Below are 14,515 nucleotides of genomic sequence, written 5' to 3' on the forward strand. Positions count from 1 at the left end.
GGATAAGTTGACAGGATTTGCTCGCTGATCAAGAAGTGAGGAATGAGAAATGTGGAAAATAATCTAGATTCAGAGATTTGGACTTGAGCACCTGGGTTGATGGTGATGCTGTTTATTAAACCTTCTTTTGCTAGGGACACATTGGATGTGGAAGGGAAGAGAAGGCGTCATCTAAAAAAAAAAAAAATCTGAGATGCCTATTAGACATCCAAGTGAAAATGTCATGCAGGTAGCCAGAAAAATAATCTGGAGCTCAGGAGGAGGTCTGGTTTTGAAATAAACATATGATACATAGAGGAGGCATCAGCCATAGATGACGTTGAGGTCATGGGACTGGATGAGGTCACTGGAAAGAGAGTAGGGAGAGAGTATGGCACAGCCAGCCCCACACCCAGGGCAGCTCCCAGTGGAGGGTGGGATGAGGAGTCAGAACACCCAGAGGGCTGCTGGCCCCACCTGGACCATTACCTCATTCCACACTGGGACCAGCTGTGTCCACACCCAGTGGCCCCACATCAGCCTGTTCTGACCTAAGTGTGTTTTCTGATTTCTTCAGGTTGTGAAAGAATTAGCATTTTACCTTGTTTTATTGGCTATGGGTAGAAGGAAATTATTTCCCAGTTAAAAGAAGATTCCCTAAGGAAATGATCTGCTTTTCTATGTTTTTTTTTCTGTTCACTTTTATAACCTCTGTCTCTCACTCAATCCAATGTATCTGACCAGCTGAAATCTGTACCCATGTGAACTCTAAGGTTGTCCATGTGTGCAAAAAAAATTCTCACAACATTGTTTCTTCTGAGCTGCCTGTGGGTTACAGAGATGAAAGTTAAAAGTTACGTTTCTTTGTATGCAGTATTTAACGTTACATGGGTTGTGTGTCTCTTTAAAGCTAGCAGTTTGCTTTGAACATTTAGTAAAATGTGACTAAGTTTACCGTCCACATTTCATCACTGCACTGTAACTGTGTTTTATAAAAATGAAGATTATGGCCCTTTGAGTTCAGTTTCCAGAAAATGCTATTGTCCTTTATTTCTTCTTAGTGAAATTGGTCTTCTTACTGTATTTGTTTCTCTGCGTGCTTTGAGGACCTCTCCTCTTTCTGACATGCACTCAGATGTTACCTATTTAAATGTCAGTTAACTGTTCTTCTCTAGAGATGAGGAAGCTCAGGGAGATCACCTAGTCTTGTGTATCACTGAAAACTGACTGAGGGTGTTTATGTTCCTGTTCTGGGGAACCAGTTTGTTTTACTGATTTCTTAACCTCAGATTGCCTGTCTTTAAATCCCAGTTTATCCGCTTACCTTGACCAAGTTCACCCAAGGTAAGTTATTTAGCTTCTCTGTACCTCAGTTTTCTGACATGTAAAATAGGGATAATAAAAGTGTCAGTCCCACTGGGTTTTTGCCGTGAACTGAGTTATATGTAAACCATTTTGAACAACATCTGGTGTACAGTAAGTACACTGTGTTAGTCATCATGTGTCATCGTCATCCAGTCGCATCTAAGTACTTTAGTGTTGCTTATGCTTTGGGGGGGAGATTTCCTGTTTCTACTTTGCCACTGGTGATTCTCTCGCATTCTGACCAACTCTGTCACATTGCATGTTTACAAGGGAAAATTCTCGGTAGCTCTTAGTTGTCAGGTGCTACCAGGACTTGGGGGGGGGGTAGATTGGTGTTTTCACTGCCCCAAACTCACGCCCAAGACTAGAGGCAGATTTTGCTGTGATAACTGTCCCTGGTAATCTTTGCCATTTTGTCACTCAGCTTCCCCTTTAAATCACCTCCTCAGACACTCTTTGGTTATTCTTCCCAAGTTCCAAGTTGCCCAAGTCTTTTCTTTCCATCCTAAAGTACCTCCCACTTCTCAGAGACAGAAAAGAGCAAAAGGATGAAGTACTAATCCTGATCCCCACCATCATCTGGATGTTGGGATCTGAAAAGGAGAGGAATGGGTGGGTACAAATGGCACGGTGAGGAGTAGACAGACAGGATCACGTTAGAGCGACTAATGAAGTAACAACTAAAACTGATAAATCATGACACACCTTGCCATGGGGGTTCTCAAGCTTTGTTGCATGTTACCTCCAGGGTATGTCCCAGACCGATTACATCAGTCCCTGAGGGGAGGAAGGTCCTAGGTATCCCAGGCAGTTAAGCCAGCACTGACGCTTTGCTACGCAGTGTGGTCTGTGGGCCAGTAGCAGCAACCTCACCTTAGAGCTTGTGAGAAGCTCGGTAGTTGTAAGTGCTGCCCCAGACTTACCGCATCAGAACCTACAGTTTAATAACGAAGTGTTTGAAGCACTGTTTTAGCATCCTAGTTCTCAATGATGGCTATACCTTGGGATATTCTGGGATGCTGTAGAATGATACTGATGCTAGGATTTAAATAACTCATCCAGGTAGATCCTTATGCATATACTGGACCAAACACACTGAAAACTTACCATAACTTTGACAATTATTGAATTGGCAAATATTAAAGAAGGCTTAGAAACCTCTCATTTCCATTGATGTTGCATATGTGCCCAAACTTTTGAAGCATTGTTTTATAAATGGGTTGGCAACCCGTATGTTTTATCACAAACACGGGTTGAAAAGCGTGGCCTACAAGCCAAATCTAGCCCACCATCTACTTTTGTTTAAAAAAAAAAAAAGAGAGTTCATTGGAACAAATGGATGACCGTTTGCTTGCATAATTGCTTGTTGCTGGGTTCGTGTTATGCTGCCACAATTGTTACTGAACTCAGGTCCCACTGCTTGCTACTCAAAAGTCAGTATGAGAGACTAGGATCAGTAGAAAGAGAAAAGTTGCTTTAATCAGACAGCTGGCAATCTCAGGAGAAGGCAGACTTGTGTCTGAAGAAGATTCTCCTCCACCATGAAAGTTTTTAAAGGTAAAAAAGGGGACGTAATCTCTGTTAATAATCATTGAGATAGGGTGTCAGATTTGCAACCATCTCCCATCGTGTACAGGTTTGTCAACTCCTTGTGATCTTTCTTTAGATGCTATCTTGTTCACACGGTTTGGTTTGTTTGCAAGATTACTGAAGGGGATACGCTAGGGAAGGGATCTGGTCATCTGTTAAGTACTTATTATTTCTTCTTTGAGCTAAGGATGGAAACAACAGGTTAGGCAAGGCTCTGTGTGATCAAAAGATTTGAAAGGTGTGATTGCACCAGAGGTAAGTTAAAATACAGCTTTGCTACATTGACAAAAGGGGCCTCCTGCAGAGAACTCTTTCCTGCCAAAAGCTGTTTGCACAATTAGTGGATAAGACAAAGACTTTATGTCCCACAGAGTCTAATACACTATGTTATTCTGAATAGAAAATGTTTGCAAAACCCCGTTTTATAGTTTCTTGTCACAGGCCCTGAATTTACCTAAGGCTGCTAAATATTTAAAAATTTTCTACTGTCTTTATACCTCCAACATATGCACATGACAGTTGAATCATCAATATCCCTGCCACAGCCACACTCTGGCAGAAGGGAAAGCACTGTATACATTTACTCTAGGAGGATAACGATGTACTACAGCATGTCCAAGCCAAGAGAGGTATGGCGGTTGGCTGCTTATCCTACAGCCAATTCACTCCTCCTTCCTTGCTAAGGCAACACCAATTTGGGGGGAATGACAGTGTCCCCAGGCACTGGTGACAATTTGTAATTAGTCTACATCGGTGAATCAGGGCAGTTACGTTCTCCTTACTTGCTGTATCTGCCTCTCCTGCTGCGAAGGACGGGCACGGTATTGACTTCTGGCCTGAGACATAGCTGTCCGCCTGGGAAGTTTGCTTCCCTGATAAAAGGAGACAATTCTGTGAAAACAAAGCATTTTACCCCCATTTTATTGATCCTTATTGGCATGTTTGTATGAGGATGTGATGCCCGAGACAGAGAACGCCACCTTTTACCCATGAGGAAAGGCTGAGAGGACTGCACGACAGCGATGTAGACTGTGGCTGGAGTCATCAACCCTAGCATTGTCTATCACCCAGGCTTCTTGATAAGAAAGTACTGTTACGGCCTTTTGTGGGGATTGTTTCTTGGGGTTAATCTAACAGGTATAAGATGACTACAGGGACAAGGCATTCTTTAGCCTCCTGTGAAATTACATCTTCCTTCCCCACCCCCTTTTTTTTAATTAGCAGTGTTGTATGTGAGGTTTCACATATAGAACAGGTTCTGGGTGCTGTCCAGAAATCTGTGTTGTGGTTAGCAACAATCCTGTGAGGTGATGAGGAGGTAATTAATCCGCTGATGGACCTGGCGGGGGGGGGGGTCCAAGTTTTTCTGTTGATGCTTTTCAGATTATCTCATTGTGTTTGTGTTTAACTTTTGACAGTTTAATTAGTAAACTTGGTTTCTTTGTGTGGTTCTCTGTTGATTCGCGGGTGGGGAAGGAGGAGGACAGAGGTGCGTTTGGGGAAATTAAGGTAGATAGAGAGAGGCTATAGGTCAGGGGTAGAGTGTAGGCCTAGCATGCAGGAGGTCCTAGGTTCACTTCAGAGAAGGGAGAGGAGGCTGCTCTCCTGTTTTCAAAGTCTTCTTAACATACTTGTTGTCCCGAGGTTACCAGGAACCCAGGACCTTCTGCTTTCTACCACTGACCTATACCCTCCCCACAAGATTCATCTCCATACTTTTCCTTAGTCAGGACATCTCCAACTTTCCTTATTTCTAGTAGTTTCAATTACAGATATTCATTACAATTCTTAACCCTTAGAAGCCTTGAGTCATAGTCATTTTACAATGTTGTGTCAAATTCCAGTGTAGAGCACAATTTTTCAGTTATATATGAACATATATATACTCATTGTCACATTTCTTTTTCACTGTGAGCTACCAGAAGATCCTGTATAATCTTGTTTATCTATTCTGCATATGCCTGTCAGTATCTACAAATTTTGAACTCCCAGTCTGTCCCCTCCCTCTCTGGCAGCCACAAGTTTGTGTTCTATGTCTATGAGTCTGTTTCTGTTCTGTATTTTTATTTATTTATTTTAGATTCCACATATGAGTGATCTCATATGGTATTTTTCTTTCTCTTTCTGGCTGGCTTCACTTAGAATGGTAATCTCCAGATCCATCCATGTTGCTGCAAAAGGCATGTTTTGGCATGTTTTATTCTTTTTATGGCTGAGTATTATTCCACTGTATAAATATACCACCACTTCGTTATCCAGTCACCTGTTGATGGACATTTAGGCTGTTGTAAATAGTGCTGCTATGAACAGTGGGGTGCAGGTTGTCTTTTTGAAACAGGGTTCCTTCTGGCTATATGCTGAGAAGACTATTCCTAGTCTTTGGAGGAATCTCCATACTGTTTTCCACAGTGGCTGTACCAAGCTGCATTCCCACCAGCAATGTAGGAGGGTTCCCTTTTCTCCACAGCCTCTCCAGCGTTTGTCATTTGTGGATTTTTGAATGACGGCCATTCTGACTGGTGTGAGGTGACACCTCCCTCATTGTAGTTTTGATTTGCCTTTCTCTGATAATTAGTGATAGTGAGCATTTTTTCTTGTGCCTATTAGTCATTCATATGTCTTCACTGGAGAATTGCTTGTTTAGGTCTTCTGCCCATTTTTGGATTGGGTTGTTTGTTTTTTTCTTATTAAGTCGTATGAGCTCCTTACATATTCTGGAGATCAAGCCTTTGGCAGTTTCATTTGCAAATATTTTCTCCCATTCTGTAGGTTGTTGTTTTTGTTTTTTTGTTTTACTTATGGTTTCCTTTGCTGTGCAGAAGTGTGTAAGTTTAATTAGGTCCCATTTGTTTTATTCTTGCTTTTATTTCAACATTTTTGAGGTGTATGTGAGAGGATGTTTTGCCTATTTCTTCTTCTAGGAGGTTTATTGGATCTTGGCTTATGTTTATGTATGGTGTAAGGGAGTGTTCTAGCTTCACTGATTTACATGCTGATGTCCAGTTTTCCCAACACCTTAACTTCTAGTAAAAACTAAGAAGCAATTTGTGAATACATTTCATCATTTCTAGAAACACAAGCTTTCTCATTTTTTTTTTTTAACATGGCACATATTTGCTGACAGATACCTCTAGTTTTGCTGCAGTAAGAAGCCAAAGCTGTGTAACCCTATGTTCAGTAATTAATCTTTTGGTATTTTATCTTACTTGGAAATGGTATAGAAATGCATTGAATTCCCATCAAATACCAAAAACATTTGAGTAGCTTTTTAAGTAGACAGATGATGAAATGTAATTATTGTTGAAAAGTTCACTTATAAGTTTTTATCCACCTTATGTCTATTTAATTGTTCTTAACAATCATATTCAAGTTACTCAGGAAAACGTCATGAGAAGTTAAAAAAGCTAGCCATAGTTACAAATTTTGTAAGAGAGCTAATGTGAGCTTATTTGACTAGTAAACTCAGAATAAAAGTTGCATGTCTGCATTATATTGAATGCTGATAACTGAGGACATACCTATCTTAATTAAATCAATAAACTAGCTTTTTAATTTAATGAACTAATTTCCTAGATCATGTGAACTTATAAATCATTGTGGCTCATTTCTGTCTTTTGGAGAGTTTAGAAATATTTAATTTGATAAGCCCTTATTCTGTAAGTCAATTAAATAGAGCTTTGAGAGATAAATTAACCATACCATTGGGAGGCGGGAAGCAGAAAAAATGTCACATATACATAGCATGCATCCATAGGCACCCTAAAGCTTCCATTTCAATATTTTAGCCAGGAATCAGGTACAGTAATACAACATCCATTAGAGTATAAGTAACAGTTGAATCCCGATTGTGTCACTGGCAGATTGACCAAATTACCATTACCTGCTCTAATAGCTAAAGCTTTTTACTGATACTTGTATTTATCCTTGACAGGTAATCTTATGGGGTGGAGGCTGTGGAGAAAAGGGACCTCTGGTGGGAATGCAGTTTAGTGTAGCTGTTATGGAAGAGACTTACCATAGGATCCAGCAGTCCCACTCCTGGGCATATATCCAGAGGGAACCTTAATTCAAAAAAGATACATGCACCCCAATGTTCATAGCAGCACTATAGACAATAGCCACGACATGGAAGCAATCTAAAGGTCCACTGACAGATGACTGGATAAAGAAGCTGTGGTATATTTATACAATGGAATACTACTCAGCCATAAAAAGAGTGAAATAATGCCATTTGCAACAACATGGAGGGACCTGGAGATTGTCATTCTAAGTGAAGTAAGCCAGAAAGAAAAATACCATATGTTATCACTTATAAAGACAGACGAACTTATGGTTACCAGGGGAGAAGGGTGGGAAGGGATAAATCAGGAGTTCAAGATTTGCAGATACTAACTACTATATATAAAATGGCTAAACAAGAAGTTTCTACTGTCCAGCACAGAGAACTGTATGTGATATCCTGTAGTAACCTATAATGAGAAAGAATAGGAAAAGGAATATATGTACGTACCTCCTTCTTCATCCCCCAGCTGTGTAACTGTCAACTTGAAGTAAATGGAATTGACACCATAGTGGCCTTACTTCTTTGTATTGTACTTTACAAGTATTCTTTGTTTTGTCAAAACGTAGATCTGCTTGAAGGAAATAACACAAAGATGTTAAGTGACTTTTTGTAACTCCAGTCATTTTCTGTAGAACATCCATCCTTGATAGAGAATTTTAAAAGTTTTAATCAACCTCTTGCTGTAATGTCCCAACTTGTTCTCAATCAACAAGGCAACTTTTGGAGTTAGGACTGTGGGTTTCTTCCCTCCTCTCTGGCTGTCTTTCCTGTCATGCTTGTTCAAGGACCGGGAAAAGCCCTGGGAATGGGGGAGATGGATGCTGCTGGGCCTTCTCAGCATTGCAAGCTCACTGGGAATATCACTAGCCTCCAAAGTAGAGTCTGAGCTAATTAATCAGAGACTGAAAACATTCCCACCCTTACTCTTTGAAGAGTCACTCAATTCTATTAAAAAACAGAAAAGCAAACCTTTTATAAAGGAACCCCCCCCCCCAAATTTTTCTTGATAGAACCAAATTCAGCATGTGAAAGAGTCTAAAACTTACCTGCTGTGATGAATACATGTATTATTTGTATAATTTCTACCTGATCTAAAACTAATGAAAGAATTAAAGGGTTTCAGTAAATTGTTTTTCTTCATTAAACAAATTTTCATTCCCTCTAAAGAAGTCTTGAAATCATTTGCTCTGTCTTAATAACTTTTTTGGCTTTTTAAAGTAAGATAAAGAAGAATTTAAATAGCTTACCAGAGCAATAAACTAAGTTTATTTATATTTTACCTGATGTCAGGTGAATTTTTCCTGATTCTCTCACCTCAAGGACAAAAAATAGGTCGAGTTCCCAAAGAAATCTGTCAGTACCTTAGTAAGTGACACTCATCTGAATACATTCAGCTACACCTATGACATGGGAAAATTGAATTTTCTCCGACAGTGGCCAAGTTCAAAATACCTTCTACATCAGAGCGGATTGCTTTTTGTTCGCTCTGATGCTGGGCCTCTTGCCTTCAAATCCCAAGTCCAACATTTCTGTTTTAAATGACCTTGGTTTTATTATTAGGTAACCTCTCTGAGCCTCCATTTCCTCATCTGAAAGTGAGGATGATAATTACACCTTCATTATTGCGTGTGGATTGAGAATTGAGTTACTATACTTAAAGACAAAAATGGAATTACAACGCCATTTTTACTTTAACTCTTCAAAATGAGAGTCTGATTTCCTTTCCTAGTTTTTTTTCCCTAAAAGAAAAAACATACTAGTCTGTAGGTTTCATTTCCCAACATGCCAGAGAAACCAGAGATTGAATTACATAAGCGAAACATGAAAAGTCAATTTCATGTGTATTACTGATGCTCGATTATCCCAAAGTGGCCAGACAAGATTAAGAAGCCACTTTTTACTGTTTATCTAAGGTTAGCATTATACAATTATTTGCAATCACAAGTATTCACTGGTTCTATACTTCAACTTTTAAAAACCTTGTTTTTTAAATGATGTAAACCAAAGATGTTAATAATGATTATATCTTTGTGATATACTTGCAGATTATAATTGTAGATGACTGGTTTTCTTTTTTAGATGTGCCTGCATTATTCTATAATCAGAAATAAAGTGACGATTATACAAAAAGTTATTGTTAAAAAATTTCCTGTATCTGTGTTTTATGAGTTTCCATCCAGTGATTATTAGTGAAACAATCACTTGATAATTTCAGGTTTGGGGTATTTTCCTAAAATAAATGCTGTATCTCCACTCTGTGCTTGCTTTCATACTGTACCTTGCATGTTTTCATCTGTACAGAGCCTTCAGTAGAGCAGACCACATTTCTTACATAGCATGTCCAAATTTTCTCTCAGAATCACTGGATGGTTAGAGTAATACTGTACCTCATAGAGGAGCTAGCTCAGGGTTGGGAACATTGATGGCTCTGGGTCATCATTATCCCCACAGAGTACTTTAAAAGCCTGTGTGACTAGTAACATATAGTGCTACAAAACAAGTAGCTTTAGTGCCCAGAGTCTTACTTTCTGCCAGATAGTTAAATAATATTAGTGACCTGTAATGCCTGCAAACAAATATGCCTGTAAGAAAGGCCTTTATTGGCTAAGTTTAAGCATTGAAAACAGAGGCACTGGGATTGGAGGTGGTGTTTGTACCAAAAACTTGATATGTAAAAATTCATTATAATCACTATAAATTACTGAGTGTTTATATGCTAGGGCCTTAAGTAGATGTATTAGATCTGTGTACTTCAGGGCTAGAGAGAAAGTTGGGGAGGAATTTCTGGTAGAAAGGGACCCGAAACAGAACCATTTGAAAACAAGGTGTTCATCTGTGAAGCGTCTGAGCGCTGAAAGCCTCTAACTGCCTGAAATAGCACATACTGACGACAGGATCCGGGGTGACCACCTCACAGCTGGACGTGGAAAATGATATTTCACTTAGATTTTTAAAGGAAGATTATTTGGTATGATTGGGAAAGAGGAAATCCCTCATGCTTTGTTTTTTCCTCCTAAGATGTCATAACTGAAAATATAAATAACGCCAAGTCTTGAGGACTTTTGGGTTCTGACCGTTTTAGGGGAGGATCCAGAGTGAGCACCACAGTTTATTTGTAATTTCTTGTCATAAAAAATATTTGAAACAACAGCTCTGGTTTTGGATTTTGTTTTCATCAGGTTACTAGAACCCAGCTATGTGTTCATATGGTATTTCCTATCTTTGGGTCACACTGATTTTCAACTCATTTCGTCTTTTGTTTCCAGAAGGAGTTTTGGAACACTTACACAAAAGCACAACAAGGCGAGAGCAACAGAGGAAGTGACTGGTTTCAGTTTTACCTTACCTTCCCATTAATCTTTGGCCTCTTCATTATCCTCCTTGTCATTTTCCTCATCTGGAGGTGCTTCCTCAGAAATAAAACTCGCAGGCAGACAGTGACTGAAGGCCACATTCCTTTCCCTCAGCACCTCAATATCATCACTCCGCCTCCCCCACCAGACGAAGTGTTTGATAGCAGCGGATTGTCCCCAGGCTTTCTGGAATATGTCGTTGGGCGCTCGGATTCTGTTTCCACCCGCCTGTCCAACTGTGACCCCCCGCCGACCTACGAGGAAGCCACTGGCCAGGTGAACCTGCGGAGGAGTGAAACAGAACCTCATTTGGATCCACCCCCGGAATATGAGGACATCATCAACTCCAACTCAGCCAGTGCCATTGCTATGGTGCCAGTGGTCACCACCGTCAAGTGAAACTACAAACCTCTTTTTACTATAATTGTTTTTAAAATACTAATGAAAGAACTTTCTAGCACTTTACCACTACATAAATGTCCATTTGACTTATTGGACTCTGACAGCATACCACTTCACATTCTGATTTGATTTTCATTAGTTTGATTTCCTACTATAAAATCATTATCTATGCTCATTTTTGCTAATGGAAATATGTGAAGAGGGAAAACAGGCTAGTGGGGGGGTCTTCATGTGAACACACACGTGTGTGTGCGTATATATGTACATGCACATATACGTGTGCGTGCGTCAGCCCAGTATATGCACAACTCACTTAAAACACTATTAACTTCTGTCTAAATCACCCATAAAGGGAACATTACTCACCAAAATTGGGGGGGGAGGGGAAGGCACCAACCATTTGTGTCATAGCCAGCAATATGCTGTTGACTTTTGAAAATAAGATGACCCGAGCATGTCTTCTAATTCTTACAGGTTTTCATTAACCTCCTTTTTCTTAAGGTTTTCTTACCTTAAAAGGAAAAAAAAATGAATATAGTCAATCTCGACTTTAGAAACATCTCAGAAAGATAATGAAGATGGTACAATAAACACAAATTTGCTTATTAGTGGCATCAGGCTGGCTTTGTAGGAGGGACTTTCTGTTGACTGCCTCCCCCACAAGAATTAAACAGTATTTGCTTATTATCTTTGAATGTCTCATGCTATTTGTATTAACATCTTGGTGGCGTGGATTTCCTGGCAACGGAATACTTTCTAAAATAGACATAGGTATTAATGACAGGGAACAGATGCAGATTTCTCCTTTGCTCACTGGGGACAATATTTTCTTCCTCGTTGTTTCACTGCATTTTAGTCTACTCCCTCTGCTCCCACCACAGAATCTTCAAACACCTAGGAATTTAGCTAAAATTCTTGATGTTATTTTCTTAATGTTTTTGTATAGAGTGAAGCTTTTGTCTCACAATGATTAGGAGGTAATTTTCCATTAAATTAAGAAGTGTGATTTTTATATTGTTCTCCAGTAGGTGGCGGAAGAGTGCAAAATCTGTGCTGTGGCAGGTGCACAATAAATCTGTTATAGCTGCACACAGATCTCAGTGTTGGTATTTCATTTTGTATTTTCATCAGATTATTTTACCTGCAGGATTTTTACTTTTCCCTTGGAGCGGGGGGAATTGGCTGTGAATGAACTGCAACATCAATTGGCTCAGAAAAGAAAGAAACCAGTTGTCTGGTGTGAAATTCTATTATGTGTGCACTGATGGAAAATTCATCCCATCAGTCAGGGACGTGTCTGTGCCACTCCCCAGACTCCTGAGTGTCGGGTAAAATGGTTGACGAGGCAGAGGGAGTGCAGGTTGAGGAAATGTCATACCCTGTTGCCTCCGTCTCCATCCCCACCAACCCCTGCCCCAAGCCCAAGGAAGGAGGACCCTAAATGAGTCAGATGACCTGAATTCTAATCCCACCCTGCCACGTACTTGCCAGGCTACCCTGGGAAACACCCATTTCTGACCCTCAAATTCCTCACCTCTGAAATGGTGACTGTATTTTTTGTCCTGCCTTTGTCCTGGGGCTTTAAAAGGATCCAATGAGATGGTGTGCATGAACATAATCTGTAATATGTGACGAGTTGTCTAGGTGTAAGGTCGTAGCATTGTCCTCACTGCCCTTAAGGCAGAATCTTCGCCCTGTTTCCCTAAAATTTATCCGAGTTTTCACACAGTGAGAAATAGACTAGGCTGCCCCATAAATGGCGAACATGTTCCTAATCTGAGCGTATGGCCTCTTAAACTCCTGTCATTCTCTGGTCTACACCAAAGCTGTGCCAACTTAACGACGACTGCCAGCTCAGCACAAACAGGAATCAACAGATGTTGGCAAGGGGAACTGCGATGTATATGGTTAGTTAATAGGTTTTATAGCTTTCGTGAATTAAAAATATTGAACCTGGTCTCAGCAGAAATGACAATAATGTTTTAAATTTGGCTGCAAGTACATGGTGATCTTTGGCTTCTGTTTAAAGCTGAAAGGCTGAGTATCTGATCCACTGATTTGTATTTGTGTGTGTGTGTGTTTCGGTTTATTTTTAAAAGAAAATTAAGGTTCCTTTTGTGTGGACTTTTTTTTTTTTTTCGGTCATTAATATCAGGCCTTAGACTAAACCAGCAGTTTTCAAAGTATGGCCTACGAAGCCCTGGGAGTCCCTGAGGAACTTTGCGAGGATCTGTGAGATCAAAGCTGCTTTCCTGGTGATACACAGACATTGTCTTTTTACACTCTCTCTCTTAAAAAAGTAGTTTAAAAAGTAAGTGCCATCTTCCCACAAATTATTTTTCTCTTTTAAATAATATAGCTCCTTTCTTTAAAATGTTATTTATGTTGGCATGTAATGGACTTCTTAATTTTTAAGTGAATACTGTCTTCAGTTTTATTTTCTAATACAACAAATACTGGTAGATATGAACTCCAGAAACAAAAGCTCCTTGGCGTCCAGCTCCCCAGTAAATGTTAAAAGTATAAAGGGATCTGGAGACCAAAAGTGTGACAATTACAGGGTTAGACAAAGGAGCAGAATATATTCTTGCAATTTTATTTTACATTTTAAACTCCCAATATTGGATTTAATGCTGCCTCTTAGAGATACCTGAATTTAAGTATAAGAATGAATGTTGATCCTTAAAGCAAAAGCCAAATGCTTACACTGATCAATGACTACAGCTTGTCAGACTGTTGGTCAAAGAAAACACTCTCCTCCAGTCATAACTGGCCTCAGCCACAGGTCTCACAGCAGCGCTCATGTGATGCTGACAAGATAAACACAGTTTTTAAATAAACACTGACTTTAAGAAACCTTCCCTTAGGCTTGTTCATTTGATTTTGGTTTCGGTTTTACATTTCTAAAAACCCCTTTGCTACTCCATCTGGTTTTATAAACTGAGTTTCTTAACATTTATTATAAAGGGGCTTGTCTGGAATACTATATATTTTTTATGCTTTTGCCTTTCTTACCTGATTGATATTACATTCACCTTTGATCATTTTTAATAAAGGTTTATTTTTACAGATTTATTTAGTACCTTTCTTAAGCAGTAACTAAATTGAATCAACCAGTTTGCATCTAAATGAAAGAATGGGTTTCGTGGTCTTTCCTAGTGGAATGGTTTCTGGCCTCCACCTGCAGTGGTTGGGTCTGGAATCCCCGAAGTGGCACTTTTCTGCCTCCCTGCTTTGAATGTCACAACGAATTGTATCTGCTTAAAGTAAGTGAAAGGATTTCTTTTTTTCCTATCTCCTGTACAAATACAGATGCTGTGTTTGATTCACTGTTAATGGACTTCAAGATGGATGATCTGCTATGATAACTGTAGAGGGAGCTTTTAACTTCGTTCTCTGTAAATAGTGTGTATTTTATTGTAATATTTCACATTTTAAAATACTTGGTTTACATTAAATTATGGTATTTAACTATTTTTATGTTTATACTAGGTAAGGTTTTTCTTATGTTTCTGTGTTTTTGGTATGCTAAATAAAGCTATTTTTAAACCCAAGAGATTTCTTCTGCTATGTGTCAATTATGTTATGGTTAGGTGATAAACATGCTGCATAAGCTCTTATTAATTATGATCTTTTTAACACGATAAAATGATTAATTTCTTTTTGTTCTTGTATATTTAGGGAATACTGCTCAGTAAAGAAATCATAAATTACCTGGTAAAAAACTCAGGGTGTTCTCTGTGTAAGAAAGAATTTGGTGAAA

General features: G+C 39.2%; 1 protein-coding gene across 4 annotated transcripts in view; it reads left to right on the forward strand.

Annotated features, from left to right (window-relative positions):
- PRRG1 (proline rich and Gla domain 1) overlaps positions 1–14,306 on the forward strand; it is a 103,379-nt gene extending 89,073 nt beyond the window's left edge. For all 4 annotated transcript variants that reach the window (XM_010949764.3, XM_045512677.2, XM_074358732.1 and 1 more), the window contains exon 4: positions 10,264–14,306. In XM_010949764.3, the coding sequence (XP_010948066.1) occupies positions 10,264–10,749 (486 nt within the window). In that variant the 3' untranslated portion in view covers positions 10,750–14,306. The remainder of the gene's footprint in view (positions 1–10,263) is intronic.
- Positions 14,307–14,515: the final 209 nt, after the last annotated feature.

Source organism: Camelus bactrianus, chromosome X, assembly GCF_048773025.1.
Source record: "Camelus bactrianus isolate YW-2024 breed Bactrian camel chromosome X, ASM4877302v1, whole genome shotgun sequence".
Lineage (NCBI taxonomy): Eukaryota > Metazoa > Chordata > Mammalia > Artiodactyla > Camelidae > Camelus > Camelus bactrianus.